Here is an 18,773-nt window from a genome sequence, read left to right on the forward strand (position 1 = left end):
CCTCGATGTCCCAACTGTGATGCAATTCATTTAGGATGCTGTGCCTCTCCGTCCTCGCGTGTCCTATGCTTGGCTCCTGTCCTCTCAATGTATTCAACACGGAGTCGACAGACGACAACCTAACCCTGAGTGACGCTGAAGGCTTCTATGGCTAATCCCTTAGCAACGTTAAACTCCTCCCTTTTACCGTGCGGTGCTGGTTGAACAATCCACGTCCAATTATTATAGACCACAGAGGCTGTATGTTTATCGCCCCCTTCTGGCTTTGAGTGAAAAGTGTTCAATTTCCAAAGGGGTATCCTATGAGAAATACGTGGCTTGTGGAGTCACACAGAAGCTCAGAAACTTCCCTTCAGATGCAGCAAGTAACTACATAGTAGTCTCATACCAGGTACAACAAGTCAGAGCTGTAGTTATGATGGGATCCTGGTCCATCTTCTGGCTGCTGGCCTGGAACACAAGCGCACCGTCCTCTGCCTAAACTGACAGACGCCAGTGCGGGCCTCTGCTGATGCTCTACTGATCTGGAACTCTGGATGTTCTGTTTTTCACCATCCAATTGCACATGTTCTTTTCTTTTTTACTGCTCATGCTGCATTATTGTGCCTCTGATCTACACCTCTGTGTGTCACCAACCATCTCTGGAGGAGTGTCGTGGATTAATAATCTACGTTTTTACCCAATATCCGAGTTTTAAAACAGCACGGAAACGGCAGCAAAGTATGATGCAAAGTGTTTATTCGAATCTAACACAAAGGATTGATTCCAACAAACGTGAGTGTGGTCTCGAGCTCAGACTGGAATTTTTCTCCGGACATTTGCTTATATATTTACTCTCCATTATTTATGATATTTTATCATTGGTACATTATATATGGTCACAGATGCATTTATGTATTTCACACCCGGTTGGTCAATTGTCACAAAATTTACATTGCCAGTACTTTTCCTCTACCTTCCCCTTCCAGGGCCCTCGTGAGGCCTTGCCACCCAGCTGTACAGGGACACTGAGTTTAAGGACATAAATCTGTCCCCTGATGTCTGGCGCTTGTAGTTCTCAATATCTGGGCTTTGTAGTCCTTCATGGGAAAGACCTACACACATACTTCTCTCTCTTGCACTCAAAATCTATCTATCTGGACTTCCACATTTTGGCCTTTATATTTTCTACGTTTTAGTGGTAATACTAATCAGTCAACAGCTTTGCATCTGTTTTTCAGTAATATAGCAAATACAAGTAATAAAGGTGATTAAGAGGTTCATTTTCAATCATATAATCCATAATCATTTCTCCATCTTCATAATTACAACAGTGTAATTATAACAGGAGGGGATCCCTCACTGACCTGCTCCTCACAAGGTTTCTAACATGTTTTCTCTCAGTTGTCCTCTGAGGTTTTCCTTGTCTTTATTTACAAGCAATGTCACAGAGTGCTTCCCAAATGCCCATAGAACTGCACGTACATCAGGACTATGCCTCCATCTCATGAGAGTTGACCTGGTAAAGTATAACTCTACAAGTCAAATGAATGTTCCTGGTTAAATTAACCCTGACTAATGTGCTGTGTATTGTATATAGTCCCTGATTAAACTGCCCTAGCTCCCCAGGCTATATGTCAGGGAGATCTGAGAGGTCACACTGTGAGAGTTGAGTTTGCTCAACTAGCCAGGGAGCAGAACCCTCCAACATCAGCACGTGGATCAAGATCTTCACCAACTATGCATCTGCTTGGATCCACAAGTATTGGAAATGATCAACTATTGGAAATGACTGTTGGAGTGAGAATTGGAGTAAATTGTGTTTAAAGATCCCATGACATGCTGTTTTTGGATGCTTTTATATAGGCCTTAGTGGTCCCCAAATACTGTATCTGAAGTCTCTTTCCCGAAATTCAGCCTTGGTGCAGAATTACAGCCACTACGAGCAGTCCCACAATGAGCTTTCCTCAGGACGTGACGTTTCTGTGTCTGTAGCTTTAAATGCTATGAGGAAGAAAGAGGCGGAGCTAACTGCCATGCTTCGGTCGTTTGCAAGCCATGATGTCTCGAGGAAAAACCAATGTCGCGCTCGCACAGTCGTAGCTCATTTTTTCATTGGTGGGCCAAATTCTCTGTGCGGGCAAAGCAGAGAGAGGGGAGGTAACCTTCCCTATTGTGACGTCACAATAGGGGGATTTTCTAAACTGAGCGTTGGAGCTCTCATTTTCTCAAAGGCGGAGAAGAATACCCAGGTCTTGGTTTACACCTATCGAAATTTCTAGCCACTGGGGGACCAAAGGCAGTCTAGGGGAACTCATATTAATGTTAAATAACCTCCTAATGTGAAGTTTTCATGTCATGGGACCTTTAAAGAAAGCAAGATTAAATACAGTATGTGAGTAAGACTAGAAAAACATGTGCAATTAAAATATGTATATGAGCTATGAGGGTATATGAGTACTTCCAACATTCTCAACATGAACTGTACACATCCAAGTAACACTCACCCAAGACATTCCACACATGTACACAGTCACTGTCCAGCGATTACAGTCAACACGTTTGTAATGATCCTCCACATTATGTTTTGGACTTTAAATCTGTTTGTTTTCATTAGATATCAGTCTGATATCTCTTCTCTTTGCTATCTGTCCTCACCATGAGTCCTCAGCCATCCACCCCTGCCTCTTCTTCTGCTTCTCTCTCCTCTGTGCTGACATGGAGCTGCCTCACCCAATGGTTGAACTCAGTAGCTTGACAAGCTCTGTGCTCCAGAGCCATTCTTCAGCAAGTCCTGAGGATGGTCCAATCTGTCACAGATACAGCTAGCTGGTCTGATGCACCATGACTCAACAGAACCACTTTACTGTACCTTAGGCAAAAGAGAAAGAGTCAGTTGGGCCACTGTTTGGTCCTGACCGTGAGTGTGGGTCTGGTCCTTGTCAGGAAACTGGCCGCTGACTTTGGCCTAGTTCCTGCTCCTGGTTGTGGTTGCTGGGCAGATTCAGTGTCCTCTACAGCTCCAGGACAGGGTCCTCAACTTTTTCCACATCCCTCTCAGGGGTGAACTGGAATACCAGCAGCCTTCACACAGAGGAGGTTATGGAGAGAGTAGTAGGATGATCATTGTACCTTGCAACTTTTAAGAATCAAATGAGTGTCTAGTGTTAATACCATAAGGGGATTTGATAATAGAATCATAGACAGCATAGAGAGACACAGTTTTACTCTGACCTGGAAAAAGAAAGTCTTGCATTCCGCCTGGTGTCCTTCCCTGCAGGACGGAAGGAAGGTCTGCCGGTGTTGCCATGACACAGCAGAGGAACACATGCTGACAACACACAGACACAGAGAAAGAGGCAAATGACCATAAACAACAGGGCATATGCACATTCCTCTCTGCTCAACTGAGATTCCCATCCCACGTGTATGTTTCTGTGTGTGTGTGATGAGGATGACATCTGAAGCAAGGCTGCTGGAGAGATGAGGAGCTCCTGACAGCAGATCCCCTGGCTGAGCAAACCCTGAACGGTGGAGGTCCCAGCTCTGGCTGTAAACACTGATATAGAGGACAGGAAATGTGCTGCTTCACAGAGGTCCAGAACATGACAATGAATATACCATTCAGGTGTGGTGTAGTACATTATTACACAGGGGCGTAGGTTTAATTATATATTATGACATGTCCCGACCACTTTTCAAAAACAGCGAATCTGTTCCCCTGCACTTTTTATTGAAAGAAAATAAGAAAATAATATTTACTCCTGCACACACACCTGATATCACAACCGCAGACATTACACTCCACATATATTGCTGTATATGATTGAATGATAATAAAAGCCACTTGACTTGGAAGCCAGAGAGAGAAGTGAGACATATGGACTAGCAGCCACAGGTAACCAGCTGAGGGGCTGACAGAAGGAGAAGGAGAGCTGGGATTACTTCATTACTTCACAAAAGGAACAGGAGGCTGAAAGGAAACCTCTACCAAGGCCAAACACTGTTCTGAGACAAAGGGATTGGTAAAGTGAAATAAATATAACTACAACTTTTATTTGCTTTGGTTGTTATTAATTAAATAACTGAATACATTATGTTAGTATATCAAAAAAGTGCAATTATATATTTGATGTTGAAGTTGTTCTTAATCTTAATGACATTACAAGCCTACCATAACAATTTTATAATGTAGCGTTTAAAGTTTATTAATTACCACCTTTGGACACCAATCAGTCAAGTCTTGTGAAAAGGTTCTGTGTACCTCCTTGACATGAATTTAGCTTTAATCTAGCTGACCTTGGCCTTTGACTCCACTGCCATCACAAACTTCCTAAAGTCATCAGCTAGCAGTTGAGGCTCCTCGAAGGCAGCAAAGTGACCCCCCCGGGGCATGAAAGAGTAGGACAAAATGTTCTGATACTTGCGACGAGCCCAAGGAGGGGGGCAGTGGAACAGCTCTTCAGGGAAGGCTGCTAGTCCGGTGGGCACATACACCCCTGTCCTGTTATCACAAAAGGCAACAAAAGGTCCATGTCAGTCAAACGTTGTTTAAACCCATCATGTCGCAACATTTTGTCAGTGTCATTGAGCAAAAATTGCAGCTTTTCTAGGTTGGTGGATATTGATAGGATGTGGAATTGCTACATCAGTGTGTTACTGTAGCTTCAGTGTGCTAGGTTTGCCAGAGACAATCGGAACAAGTAAAGACATCAGTATCAACCTTACCTCGCATCAACTCTCTTTAGAATATTTTCCTTTAAATTCTCACGATAGAAGCGCATCGAAGGAATTATGGAGCCAGTTGTCCAATAAATCATGACATTGGTAAGGAGATCATCAAGTTGGTACTTCCTAAAACAAAATGCTGCCCTTATTATTACTCAAGCAATATATAACTCTCATTTAAATGTTCAGTGATACAGCACGAAAGTGTTTATTATTGTATTTTATTTAGATTCTGTCAGTTTCATCAAAGAAAATGTGCTTGTTACTGTACCTCTCCAGTCCTCCGTCCTCAAGATTCCTATTTTCAGAATCAGTCCAGGCAGAGAACTTCTCCAAGATATAGGCCGCTAAGCCCACAGGAGAGTCATTAAGTCCACACCCTGGAGAGGGAACCGAGGGAGGAGAAAGCTGTGATCGCTAATGCTAATGTCCAGACTGCTGATTCTTAGTTTTAAAGCACCTGCAGTAAGACCGGCCCAGTTGACACAAAAACTGTTTTTTTTATACATTACTGATTGCTGCAACATTATAATTCAACACGACTCACAGTTTCATAAGGGTGATGTTCAATTGGATGGACAAAATGAGACATGGAGGCCTTGTGCTTGTAGCTGACCTGCTGTGTCTGGCTTGGTGGCCTGCATGTGTAGGTAGCCGGTCTCCCTCAGTAGAGCGTGGAAATTCTTCTCCACAGGGTAGAGGCGTTTGACATCTTCCTTTGAAAATCCAACGAGGGAGGGGAGGTAAGATCCCAGCAGCAAGGACAGGAACATGGCCGGACCCCCGAAAGGCACGTTGAACATGTTGAGGTGAAGACCTTTCACAGACCTTGCAGCAATGCAATATAATGAAGAATTCATGCAGTAACACTGTCAGAATGCACTTTGATTTTTGGACTATTATAAAAATTATGATCTTGTATCAGACCAAGATCCTGGGATATCACAGCGGGTGAGACATGCTTCCCATTACTGAATAACAAGTTTGCATTCTCCTATAAACTTTAGCGTGGGTCTACACAAACTATCCAGTCATCAGAGGTTTTATACTGCGAGTGCCAGTGTCTCTTTTACTGAAAGACAAGGCTGCGAAATACTACCATGGGTTTTATTTACTCTGGTCTCATCTGGGCCATGTTGTTGGTGATGATGGAGCCCCAGTCCCCTCCTTGTAGGTAGAACTGGCTGTGACCTAGACGTTCCATCAACTTGAGGAACACTCGAGCTGCTGCTAAAGTATCAAACCCTACAGGAACAAACATTAGATTCACCTTGCAGCACAGAAGCCAGTTTGAGATGCACAATGTGTGGACATTGCACAACAGCAACGGGTAAAATCATCTTTTCATACTACAGTTTAGTGTCAAAAGTAAACTTAAAGGTTTCCTTGCAGAAATGTTAGGCTGCATGCGTACCTTGCTGTTGTGGGGCGTCTGAGTAGCCAAAGCCTGGGATGGAGGGGCAGATTACTTCAAAGGCCAGGCCATCCTCACGCTGAAGCAGGAAGGGTAGCATCTTGTAGAACTCAAAAAAGGACCCGGGCCAACCATGGACAAGCATCACAGGCTGAACTGCCTGTCCGTCAGGCACATGAGGAGAACTCATGTGAAGGAAGTGCACATCCAGACCTGGATCCCCAAATGAACAAGATGGAGCAACCAACCCATACTTCTACTTGTCCTATCCAGCCTGATTGAGCTGCTCAGTGGTACATAACATGAATATCTATTTTAGATATTTTATCGTTGTTACATTTTGCACTGTAGTGACGTTTACTTGATTCAAAACATTTAATGTTTTTGTTTTATGTTGTCTTTTAACATGTACAGAGGTAATCTAATAACGATATTTTCACTTTTGTGGTGTAAAAATAAGTTACCTTCAATTCGGGTTTTGAAATGTGGGTATTTGTTGAGGACGTCGACCTGTCCATTCCAATCAAACTGATTCCTCCAATACGAGGCAATTCGTTGGAGGTATGCTGAGTTGAAGCCGTAGTTGAATTGGGAATCCACCAAAGCATCGGTGTATCTGGCTCTGTCAAGACGTTGGTGAAGATCCTGAGGACAAAGAGGGGAATGTTCACCTTTCTTGGAAACATAATCATTTCTATGTATGTTTACGTCCTACTTGGCACTATTCTAAAGAATGAATCCACATGTCAGTTTACTGGGACCTCTACACGTCTTACTGGCTCTTACTGTCATTCACGTTACCTTTATTTCCTCATCTGAGGTTTCCACCGTAAATTGATAGATTCCGGTGTCATTAGACCTCTGTTGTCTTTCTGACCCCCACCAGCCATCCCCAATTGGAATGGTGGTGACTGTTCTGGCACCAACCAGCCGGGGCAAGAGAGGACCCCTGGACCTGAGACCAGCTAGAGATATGTTGAGTCTACAGTTGTGGAGTCTGTGACAAATGGAAACTACTCAGAATCATCTACCATTGTATTTTAATTTGATATACAACTCTTTCAACAATTTTTCTATATTACCAGTCAAAGATGTGAGGTACTGGTGTCTACAGACATACAGTGTATGCACAGTGTTATAGGTTTGTATTTCATTTCACTTCTGTGAACTTGCTGTTGGTCTGCCCAGCTTAACAGTCTATAAAACCTAATTAGTATTCCTAAATCGAACCACCACATTCTTCATATGCTTAACTCACTATAATCTCTCTAAAAACATTGCATTCAGAAAGAAAAAAATGTGACGCCGTCACGACATGTGAAAATACAACACACACAACTCACCTTGAAGACACAGCTGCATGCATGTCTGATCAGTGACGAGGTTTCAATGAGACCTTTACCTTACATCCAGACAGCCTGCAGTCACTAAGTAGGTACTAGGAAAGAGCTTAATCTAAATCTAGCCATGTGAGACCATTTCAATTAAAGCTGTTTAATCTCTTTTTGGCTAGTTTAAGCAAGAGTCACAGTTAGTATGTATGAGTAGATGAAGAACATAGGGTTAAGGTTAGCATTACTTGCTTAACATAATAGTTTTAATGGTACCATGTTAATTGTTGTGGTGTAAATTAGTGTGAAAAGTTTCTTAAATCTGCACTAAAGGTATATTTAGTATTGATACATGTTTAGGTTCTAAGATACAAACATTGAGCTTTATTTCAGGAATCCTTGGAATCTAGGTATACCAAACAGTCACAAATAATACTTATGTTTATTAATTCTGCTATTAAATTATATAAGTTTGATAAAGTTGTTAATCAAATACAGTCTCTAAATCCTGTATCCAAAATTTGTATTGATTATATTGCCGATGTATTAAATGTTGAGTTAATCAAATGTTGATTATGTTAAACAAAGAATGCTGAAGAGGCTGGCACCTATTTTGCCAGGATGTCATGACAACAAGGCCTTCTGACAAGGTTTATGTGAGTCAACTGCTAGTAAGTTGCTACTAAAGATGTTGCAAGTCCTATATACGTTTGCCATTGGGAAGATTTACATATCCCCTTTATAAGAATCATGTTATGATTGAACATATTGTTTAATCCGATTCAGTCTCACTCCTGTAATCCTCATGTAAAAGTAATATGAGAAAAGTTTGATTATTGATTGAGACTTTTCATTAGGCTGACAATAAATATATGCTGTAAACCTGTTTTCAAGACATTCAGTATATTTGAAGTAAAAAGGAATTTGAAAACTACAAAAATAAAGTAAAAATAAAGTTAGGACTCCCACTATCAGTCAACATTGCCATTTATACAAATTCAATCAGAATCATTTATTAAGGGCCATGACAAGAACAGTGTGGCAGGAACATTATAACTTCCAAGAAAGGATGAGTTGCTCAAAGACTTATTCAATCACTTAATTAACTCAATTTTTGTTAATTCCTCTTCCAGTATGCTAGTCCACAGTTCACAACAAGGCTGACATAATTAATATATGATTAATTAATATTTTTATCTCGCTATTGAGATGTGTTCAATAAATCAGTCTGCAACAGGTTCAGTGAAATTACATTATTTTGAAATCTTGTACAGTATCAGTGACATTGATCCTCCAGTAGATAGCTCGGAACATCAGAATGTGGGACAGCCATCACAACAAAGTGGCAGGTCATAGTCTGGGAAGAAAGAAGGATAATAATATATACATTAGATACCCTAAAACATCACATTGTATGTATTCAACGAACACATTCTATAGCCGACACATTATCCCTTTTCAAATCCGTTTCACACAATTGATCACACAATGCTCTATTTCTTTATTTTATGCATACATTTTATACATTTTTGTACTATTTTTTACTATATAAATTTCTTGTAATATTTCACAAATTTACCTCTATATATTCGTTAATGATAAATTCACATCCTCCATTACCTTGGAATCCTCAGCATTCTGTAAGCTACAGTCAGCCAGATTTACAGTGGGCTCGTTCTTGCAAACGGTCTGTCCTACTTGTACAGTCATGGTGTACTTTACACGAGCCGGAGGGTAAATCTAGGGGTAAAAATAACCTGACTGATTACATTGTCTTCTATGCATATTTTGTTCATTAATCATACTGTTGTAAATCATCATGTTTATAGTGAGATAGAAGTTGCCCCTGTGAATTCTTCGACACAACTTTTTGTTAATTCCTAAAAAGCTAATGTGTGCCAATGTGCCCCTTCAGACACTACCAAACACTCACACTCCCAATGGAGAAGTTTACGTACATCATGTCCTCGTTTTCATACCAAAAGCAGAAATGTTTATCAGGGCGCAGGGCCAGTTTGTCTACAGACCTGAGATGTGTTTAACAGGATGGCGATGACCTTGTAGGCATATGTGCAGTTACTCATGCGGTTATGGAACCCAACAGCAAAGTTTGCTGCCTCTTTAACATCTGATCCGTATTGTTGCTCAGAACTGGCCGCCAACACAGCAATGACTAAAACAAGGGCCCTGAGAATTGTGCTGAAAGCTTCCATCTGAACAGGAGTGAAATCTGAAATTGTGAAAGGCAACACAATTCAATATTTATTTGACTGTAAGCTGGCTGTGACAAAGGCATTATGATGTTGCAGAACAAATTGCATTAAAGCTATCTGATAAGCAGAAGGCTTTTGTGACTTTGCTGAAAAGTGTGGCGATTACAATGAGTTTTAACTCTAATCCTCCAATCACTGACTATTGTGCTAGGAAAAGAGATGTCACTATATGTTTTCTACATTCACAAAGCCATTAAATACAAAATTAAGTATAGTAGGCCTATGATTGATATCTGGGGGAAACTACTCTATCTAAATAAAGTTTTGTATCCTAATACTGTACAAACTACACCTATGAATGCAGGGCTCTCAAGTGTCACGCATTGAGCGTGACAGTCACTCATTTCGGTCTTTTGTCACGCACTCCCGCCACACATTGTATTTCTCACGCAGAAAAAATATTTATAATATATTTTATATGCTGCAGCGCCCAACCGAAACTTCTCTGACCGCGCCGCTCTCACTATGGAACCGGCAGGAATCAAGGGCGTCTCCCCTGGAGTTCTTAGTCGAGCCTTCCAATTATCAGCCAATCAAAAAAAACAAAGGGGCTACACAATAACCAATCAGAAAATAGCACTATTGTATCTGGGTAATATTTAACGCAACAACCAATGAAAAAAAAGCATATCCTGGAAAGTTTCGTTCACCCACTCGAGCATCGAGCATCACTTTGAGCACAGACTATCATCTCCTGTTTTAATGTTACAACTAATTCACAACTTGTTTGACACAAACAACGACAACTTGGCTGTTAGACAATGTTTCCCAGATAATGCTCAGAACAAGTAGTCTAGGCCATATGGACTAGGTCATATTTTCGTTATCACATGGTGACTGACATATTGTCACATTATAAACATCTCTCTCCAAATAGGCTTAAGAATTTTATTAGCACTAAATAAATGTAAGTTTATTGCATAGTCGATGTTATAGGTCACTTTTAAAATCATATAATTATATCCTGGCCATGGATGCATTAATCATTGCTGCCTTTCAAAGATGTCAGTTAAAAAGCAATTAATTTTTATGAGAGAATATAGACAGAGAATATATAGAGAATGTTGCCTATCTTCAAAACTTGAGAGCCCTGTGAATGTCAATGTATGTCCCTATTAGAGTCTTGCGTTAATATTGCAAAGACAGAGAGGGTAGAATTTCTGGGGAGATTGTAGGCTGTGCTCTTGTATTTTTGTACGCCTTTCGACTGGTTAACTCGATTCGATTCCCACACAGCAGAAGTGTAGTTAGCTAGGTCAATTGAGTTAAAAGCAACTCAATCGGGACCAAGACGAACATTTTGACACCGACGTTAACGTTATGTAGTGCAAATATTCAAGTTTTTTTAGGGGTGGGAAAATAATAAATATATATGAGAGAGAACAATGGCGAGTACAACAGTAGGAATGTAGCTCTAAGTTTATATGGGATGCAGTAAAAATGTAGGCTATATAATTAATCATCAGAATCATATTTATTGGCCAAGTATGTTAACACGCACAAGGAATTTAATTCTGGTCGTTGGTGACCCTCAAACAATACAGACAATATACAATTTACAGACAATACACAATGTGTAAGCAATACCGTATAGCCTATAGATTATAGAAGACGAACAGTGAACATAAAATGCTTACCTTACTGCCTCTAATCAGCACTAGCCTTGATGCCTTTACTGTCTCCAGTATGGTGAGCAAGTCATAATATCATCTGTGCTCAAGCCAAAATGCAGAGTGTTATTGAATTCTGCTGACTACCATGCAATTTTGAGGTGGATCGTGGCTATGGTTACAGCAAATCTTCTGGCGTGTTTATGTGCTATCAGAGAATGTCTAATATGGGGAGAACTCTCACTCTCGGGAAACTTCCGGGTTCTCAACTGGTTGCAGTTCCACTCTAGCTCCATACGAGGGCGCTAACGGTCGAGTGCAGAATGAAGGGAGGTCTATGCAGCTATACCCATCAAAATCCACTTTTCTCAGGATACATATTTTTTTCTAGTAATTTGAATTTTGAATTCGAAAGGGGAGGTAAAACAAATACACACTGCTGGGTGTTAGATTTTTTTTAAGTCGCTTTTTTGTTCTAAAAAGCCTTTTACAATGTCAATGACGTCATACACATTGTACGGCCAGAGAGACTACTTTACGGCAAGCTCTGAGTCTTCAGAGAATGTCTAATATCTGTAGACGGGCTCTGGTCTCTTCCTTTTCTCAGCATCGACAACACAGGTTCGGCTCTCCCTGTCAATACACGTGCTAGAAAGAGTTTTGGTTTGCTAATGTTTTAAAGACCGCGCCAAAATGTTCACACACACATATACATATTATATATATTTTATATATATATTTACGTTCATATAGACAGTTTTAATAGCCATTGGGGTCAAGTAGGCTCGGCGACATAGCTATCCATCGGCCGGCCATCAGCTGGCCATATGAAGCTTGCGCAAGTTCAGTCAGGCAAGACCGATCCCTGCACTTCGGCTCGATTGGTCGTCGGCTGCCGCCACCAGTGTCTGGACTCCGTGGGGGATTCTTCTTCGGGCAATGGGCAGGCGCCCGTTGATCTATATAATTCCCCGTGGGGTTCAAGCTCCAAACACCATAGTACATTTATTATTCTGTAATAAACATCTTTCACTCATCCCAGGTCTCTCCTGATTGATCGATTGGCCATCGGCCGGCCATCGGCTGGCCATCGGCTAAGTCACGGTGGCCTGGGCAAACTCACACTTGGCCAGGTTTACTGTAAGCCTCGCCCAGGCTAAGCGTAGGAACAGAGCCTGAATCCGCTGCAAATGTTCATTCCAGGTGTTACTGTAAATCACCACATCGTCCAAGTACACCGCACAACCGACCAGCCCGGAAACGACCCTGTTCATCAGACGCTGGAAGGTTGCAGGGGCATTACACAGACCAAACGGCATAACGGTGTACGAGTACAACCCTGAAGGAGTGATAAAAGCAGCCACTTCCTGTGCCCGAGCCGTCAAAGGGACCTGCCAGTACCCTTTGAGGAGGTCAAATTTACTAACAAATCTTGCAGAGCCCACCTGGTCAACACAGTCCTCCATGCGAGGCAGAGGGTAGGAGTCAGCCTTAGTAATGGCGTTAACCTTACGGTAGTCTGTACATGGGCGAAAAGTGTGATCGGGCTTTGTAACCAACAAACAGGTCGAGGCCCAGCTGGAACCAAAGGGCTCCGCTATGTTGTGGTCAAGCATGTATTGAACCTCGGCATCCAACTGCACCCGTTTCTCCGTGGACACGTGATAAAACCTTTGCCGGATTGGCGCAGCATCCCCCACCTCGATGTCATGTTGAATCAAGTGTGTACGAGATGGAGCATCCGCAAACAGCTGTGGGAAACCCTGTATCATCCCAGCCAACTCCCTACACTGGACTGCCGACAAATGGCCCAAAGCGGTCTCCAGGGTAACCAGGGACTCAGAGTTCCTTAGTCTCCCTCTGAGCACACAGTCATCCGGTGAGGACGACTCCTCCTCAACCCCCCCTGCCAGGAAAGGAGGAGAGTCGGCCACCCCCACAGTTAAAGCCACGGGTTTCACCTCTGGTATAGAGTCTAAAGGAGAGGAACGGACGTAATAAGGTTTTAACAGGTTGACATGACACAACTGGATTGACCTTTTCCGAAAGGTTGTAGCGATCAGGTAGTTCTGATCCGAAACCTTGCAAACCACCGAGTACAGACCAGTAAAGCTGGCTTGGAAAGGAGATCCTACAACCGGTAACAATGCAAGTACCTGATCACCAGGGCTAAACTCCCGCATTCAGCACGGCGGTCGAACAGACGCTTCATCTTAGTTTGACAGGCTTCAAGATTCACCTTGGCCATCTTCCCAGCTTCATACAACCAACGCTGAAAACCATTTACAAAATCCAGCAGGTTCACTGGAGGCGCAGAGGCCTTCCAATCATCCTGTAACACAGCCAGGGGACCACGAACGGCATGGCCGAATACCAAATCTTTCGGACTAAAACCCGTTCTCTCCTGCGTCACTTCCCTAGCTGCCAACAACAACCATGGCTAACCTTCTTCCCAGTCGCGATCCATTTCCAAGCAGTATGCTCGCAGTAACGACTTCAGAGTACAATGGAAACGCTCCAGGGCCCCCTGACTCTGTGGATGGTAGGCGCTAGACAACGAGTGTTTAACTCTGAGCAGCTTTAGGATGGCAGAAAACATGCCAGAGGTGAAGTTAGAACCCTGATCGCTTTGTATTACCTTGGGGATGCCAAAAATGGAAATTAACTGGGTCAACGCCTTCACCACCGACCTAGTGGTGATGTTACGTAGAGGGTAAGCAGCAGGGTACCTGGTGGACTGACACATCACCGTCAGCAAATAGGTACTACCAGTTTTGGAACGGGGCAGGGGACCCACACAGTCGATGATAAATCGTTCAAAAGGTTGACCGACTGCAGGGATTGGATACAGCGGGGCAGGTTTAACTGTCTGGTTAGGCTTACCAGTCAGTTGGCAGACATGGCAGGTCTTTATATAGGCCGAAATCGTGGTCTTCAACCGGGGCCAGAAAAAGTACCTCAGTACTCGATCGTAGGTTTTCCTAACCCCTAAATGTCCCGCTATGTCATAATGTGCAACCTGCAACACAATCTCCCTGAACTTTACCGGCATCACAATCTGAAATACAGCCTCTCCCACAAAATGATCACTTTTAGGCAGCCATTTTCTCACCAACAACCCCTCCCGAATAAAGTACCCCTGGCCAGAACTCTCCATGTCCTCCACAGGAAAAACCTGGTCAAACAGCTCCTTCAGTGTAAGATCGTGTGTGTGACTCTCCCCAGCTCACTGCGAGAAACAGATAAAGGGAAAGCAGGCACAGGGAAAGAAACTGACTCTGATGTATCGACAACAACCTCACCGTCTCCAGCATTAGCACGGCCCATGGCCCGTGTCACCGCGCAAACACTGCTGGGTCCCCACACACGATGGGCTCCCCCCCTTCTGGCGCAGAAGTAACCCCCAGGGAAGATGGTAGAGCAGGCCAGACCTGGTTTCCAGCCAGGGTGTTTGTCGTGGATTAATAATCTAAGTTTTTACCCAATATCCAAGTTTTAAAACAGCACGGAAACGGCAGCAAAGTATGATGCAAAGTGTTTATTCGAATCTAACACAAAGGATTGATTCCAACAAAACGTGAGTGTGGTCTCGAGATCAGACTGGAATTTTTCTCCGGACATTTGCTTATATATTTACTCTCCATTATCGTATGATATTTTATTATTGGTACATTATATCTGGTCACAGATGCATTTATGTATTTCACACCCGGTTGGTCAATTGTCACAAAATTTACATTGCCAGTACTTTTCCTCTACCTTCCCCTTCCAGGGCCCTTGTGAGGCCTTGCCACCCAGCTGCACAGGGACACTAAGTTTGAGGACATAAATCTGTCCTCTGATGTCTGGCGCTTGTAGTTCTCAATATCTGGGCTTTGTAGTCCTTCATGGGTGTCCAATGGGGAGCCAAATTATAGGAAAATGCTTTGTTAATATTTTGCATTTGATTATTTAATTTACAATGTTTAATTTGGTTAAGAATTTATTCTGAGTTAATATCTGACAGTTAGTGATGTACAGTCTGTAAGTAATGGTGAATGATGATGTTGAATTGCTATTGGATGGTGTGGATCCTGTGATGCACATGTGATGAGAATGTGTGACTAGATCTGTGAGACGTGTGCAGTTGGGAAGTATACAGCTTTTTGACCATTATCCGTAATCGAATATTGAAGTTTGCAATTATTATTTTATTTTGAAATTGTGTTATAACTGCTGCAAGCGTGGAGATTCTGTTAAAGAACAAAAAAAATATAAGACATCAAAGGTCAGGCATCTGAGTCTTGTGAGTAGTTCAACTGTGCACAACTAACGAAAGAAATTGAAAGCTAGCCACAGATATGCGTCAGAACAAAACTTTCAACCTACACACATGAGTAAGTGGTGAGGATTAACAACAAGAATTTGGACATGAAATTTTGCCACTACAATGGGAAAGGCCTACACACATACTTCTCTCTCTTGCACTCAAACTCTATCTATCTGGACATCCACATTTTGGCCTTTATATCTTCTACATTTTAGTGGTAATACTAATCAGTCAACAGCTTTGCATCTGTTTTTCAGTAATATAGCAAATAAAAGTAATAAAGGTGATTAAGAGGTTCATTTTCAATCATATAATCCATAATCATTTCTCTATCTTCATAATTACAGCAGTGTGATGTTTTTTCCACAACATGTTCCCCAAGATCACTTCCACTTTTTTAGAGTTTGAAAACGTTGACGATACGCCTCCGGGACCAACTCATACGCCTTCAGTACTGCATCCCTTACAGACCGGTAGACGCCACTCTGAGCGACCGTCAACGGCGACAGAGCCTCCTGAGCTCTGCCCGTCAAAACGCACTGCAACAATAAAGTGCGATCTGAATCGGTCCACCTACGGGCAACGGCTACACGTTCGAACAACAACAAAAAAGTATCCGGATCTTCCTCGTTGAATTTCGGAACCAACCGTAGGCCGCCCACATCAAAAGTCTCACCAGAAAAAAAAGAGGACCCCATGGCGTCACTAGCAAGCTTGCCCTCCCTAATCAAATCTAGGCGATAACACTCGACCCTCGTCCGCTCCTACTCGAGCTTCCTTCCCCACTTGTCTCGTTCCAACTGCAACTCCAACAACTCCTTCTGTTGCTCGAAAGTCAACCCAGACGCCAGCTGAGCAGAACCTGGGGATTTCCATGGTACCACACCCTCCTTGTCAGGAAAACTGGTGTCGGTGAGGACTCCCAGCTCAACCAGTCCGGCCACCACAACAGACCTGACCTGGTCCTTCAACCGACCACTACTAACAACGATCTCATAGTGCTGCGCAATCCCCAACAGCTGATCCTTAGTGCAGCCCTCCAGCAACTCCTCGGAAGGAGCCCGCACAAACTCGTCCACGCCGGTCATACTGCCCGCGTCACCTCAACAGTCACACACACAACCAACCACCCTTACCCACCTAACTAACTACCCATTAACCTAGCTAACTGGCTCCCCCTAATCTTTGCGCATGTTACTGGCGGCGGGTACTTACGCACCATAGCCCGATGAACGAATTAGGCAACAAGCAATTGGCGACCCTCTCCAATGAAGGATTCATAAATCTATGTGTCTATTCCAATATGTAATGATGGTATTCAATGACACAAATATGTGTTCTAGAAAGAGTGGTCTGGAGTCGCAGAGGTCCAATAATATCAGCTTTAATGCAGCAGTTGGAAATCAACAAGTACAGAGCTCTGGGGTTGTCTACGTTTCCCTACCCGCAACAGAGTTTGGGCTGGTTCACGAAGTCCAACTGGCTATCTTTCCCTGCCCCAGCATATTATATACAATGCAATTGAAACACAAGTATCAAAAAAGGGTTCAGCTTGTTCTCTCATGTGCCTACGCGTCCCACCTGCTCGGGTGCCATCTCCACCCAGTTTCAAGGTTGTTTCTGAAAATGAAGAGATAGAGACACAAAGAACAGCCTGCTTCCCACACTCAGTGTGAGACTCTATGTTTAAGCCTGAGCACACTTCTAAGTTTCATAAGACATAACTTTAATAAGCACAATATATTCTTTAATCCCTCTTTTGATCTCTGAAAACACCAGAGATCAATCAACATAGCCCGGACCAACCACCGCCTCCTCGTCCTGGTCAGCCAGCCCCAGCAACGGCATTTGGAACCCCGTCTTTGGGTTCTCCACAGCCGAGACAATGATCTGGTTGCGCAGGGACCTGATACACGGGATAGAGCAACAATCATGTTGATATTGATATAGCACACTCTTAAGTAAAATAGCGGAAACCTTCTTAGTCCAGTACAATTCTAGTGTGGTCAAGCAGTATCACTCTTGACCTAGTCGTAACCCTCTTTTCCGGACTCTCACATTCGTAGCAATAGCAAACGGTTCACTGGCCCTCCTGGCTCTTCTCCACCAACTCCTGCAACGTATGACTGGATTCTGGAGCAGCAGAACACATGCTCCAGTGGTACCACGTACTTCCTTTCCCCAGCACCCTTAGGGCGTGCGAGGTTCTCTGGATGACCTTGAATGGTCCTGTCCATAAATGTACAACAGGCTTCCCCGAACATCTGATGTATTGGGGCAGGGTCTTCAAGGGGAAGGGGGGGCAGACCACTCCTAGGTCTGATGAGGCATAGGGGCAGATGGGGCAGGGTCTCCAAGGGGAAGGGGTAGATCATCCAGTGAGAAAGGGGGGGGGACATGGTCTCCAGGGGATTGGGGCCTTAGAACAGGGGTTAGGTAGTCAGACCCGCCGGTCTGACTCGTCCTGAAGCAGAAAAGAGTTACAGTCCCAGCATCACCTTATCAACCCATGATCAAGCAGTAACTGAGTCAAATGAGATGCGAACAGTCGAACACCAATGATTAAACACAGATATTGAAATAAAGAACCCATTTGAGGATTTAAAGTGGATATTTTTAAAGTTCAAATAAATCCCTCCTTTCACACCCTTTTAGGGTGTGAAAACAAACACAAATCTCATAAGATCCCTCCTTTGTTGATAACTTTAATCAATAGCCAATCTCCTCGTTTGACTCCTGCAGTCTTTGGTTTACTGCTTCAACTGGAAAAGAATTTAGCAGAAGACATCTCTTTTCTCATGAGCCTTAGGTTTAAGTTGTGGAATTATGATCTTGCATAATTCAATTCAAATGTTGTTATGGATCTGGTATAGGACTGGGAAAGATTTCAATCCACTGTAAACATATCTATAATTACCAGGCAGTATTGACCCTTCAGTTTTCTTATTGTTGAGCAAACACATGTAACAGCATCTAATAAGACAATACATCATCATTTGATATTGAACTCCTATTAGTCATGCCTAGAAATGACAATATGTTTCTTTGTTCCCTTCTTTAGAAAATCAACTGTTAGTCTAATTTGGCGGTCAAAGGATTCTGTTCGTCCTGTTTATCACGGCAACCCCG

At 43.0% G+C, this 18,773-nt stretch overlaps 1 protein-coding gene and 1 long non-coding RNA gene across 2 annotated transcripts; both read right to left on the bottom strand.

The window, feature by feature from the left end:
- Window positions 1-2,993: 2,993 nt before the first annotated feature.
- On the bottom strand, window positions 2,994-7,487 carry LOC136965585 (epoxide hydrolase 1-like). Its single transcript, XM_067259769.1, has 11 exons — window positions 7,465-7,487; window positions 6,923-7,037; window positions 6,586-6,766; window positions 6,122-6,334; window positions 5,823-5,952; window positions 5,324-5,535; window positions 4,979-5,087; window positions 4,708-4,833; window positions 4,279-4,483; window positions 3,234-3,310; window positions 2,994-3,063 (listed from the first exon to the last, which is right to left on the bottom strand). Exons 1-11 carry the CDS (start codon window positions 7,485-7,487, stop codon window positions 2,994-2,996), a joined length of 1,461 nt encoding a protein of 486 aa, XP_067115870.1.
- Window positions 7,488-8,796: 1,309 nt separating this feature from the next.
- LOC136965171 (uncharacterized) lies at window positions 8,797-11,532 on the bottom strand. Its single transcript, XR_010879282.1, has 3 exons — window positions 11,363-11,532; window positions 9,073-9,192; window positions 8,797-8,809 (listed from the first exon to the last, which is right to left on the bottom strand). It is a non-coding gene; the product is annotated as an uncharacterized lncRNA (long non-coding RNA).
- Between the last annotated feature and the right edge of the window lie 7,241 nt (window positions 11,533-18,773).

The sequence above is a fragment of the Osmerus mordax genome, chromosome 21, assembly GCF_038355195.1.
Source record: "Osmerus mordax isolate fOsmMor3 chromosome 21, fOsmMor3.pri, whole genome shotgun sequence".
NCBI lineage: Eukaryota > Metazoa > Chordata > Actinopteri > Osmeriformes > Osmeridae > Osmerus > Osmerus mordax.

Coding starts and splice junctions, on each gene's coding strand:
- LOC136965585 (XM_067259769.1), bottom strand. CDS start 7,487: ATGCATGCAGCTGTGTCTTCAAG. Junction 5,953..6,121: donor AGACGCCCCACAACAGCAAG/GTACGCATGCAG, acceptor TTGTTCCTGTAG/GGTTTGATACTTTAGCAGCA. Junction 5,088..5,323: donor CACCAAGCCAGACACAGCAG/GTCAGCTACAAG, acceptor TTCCCTCTCCAG/GGTGTGGACTTAATGACTCT.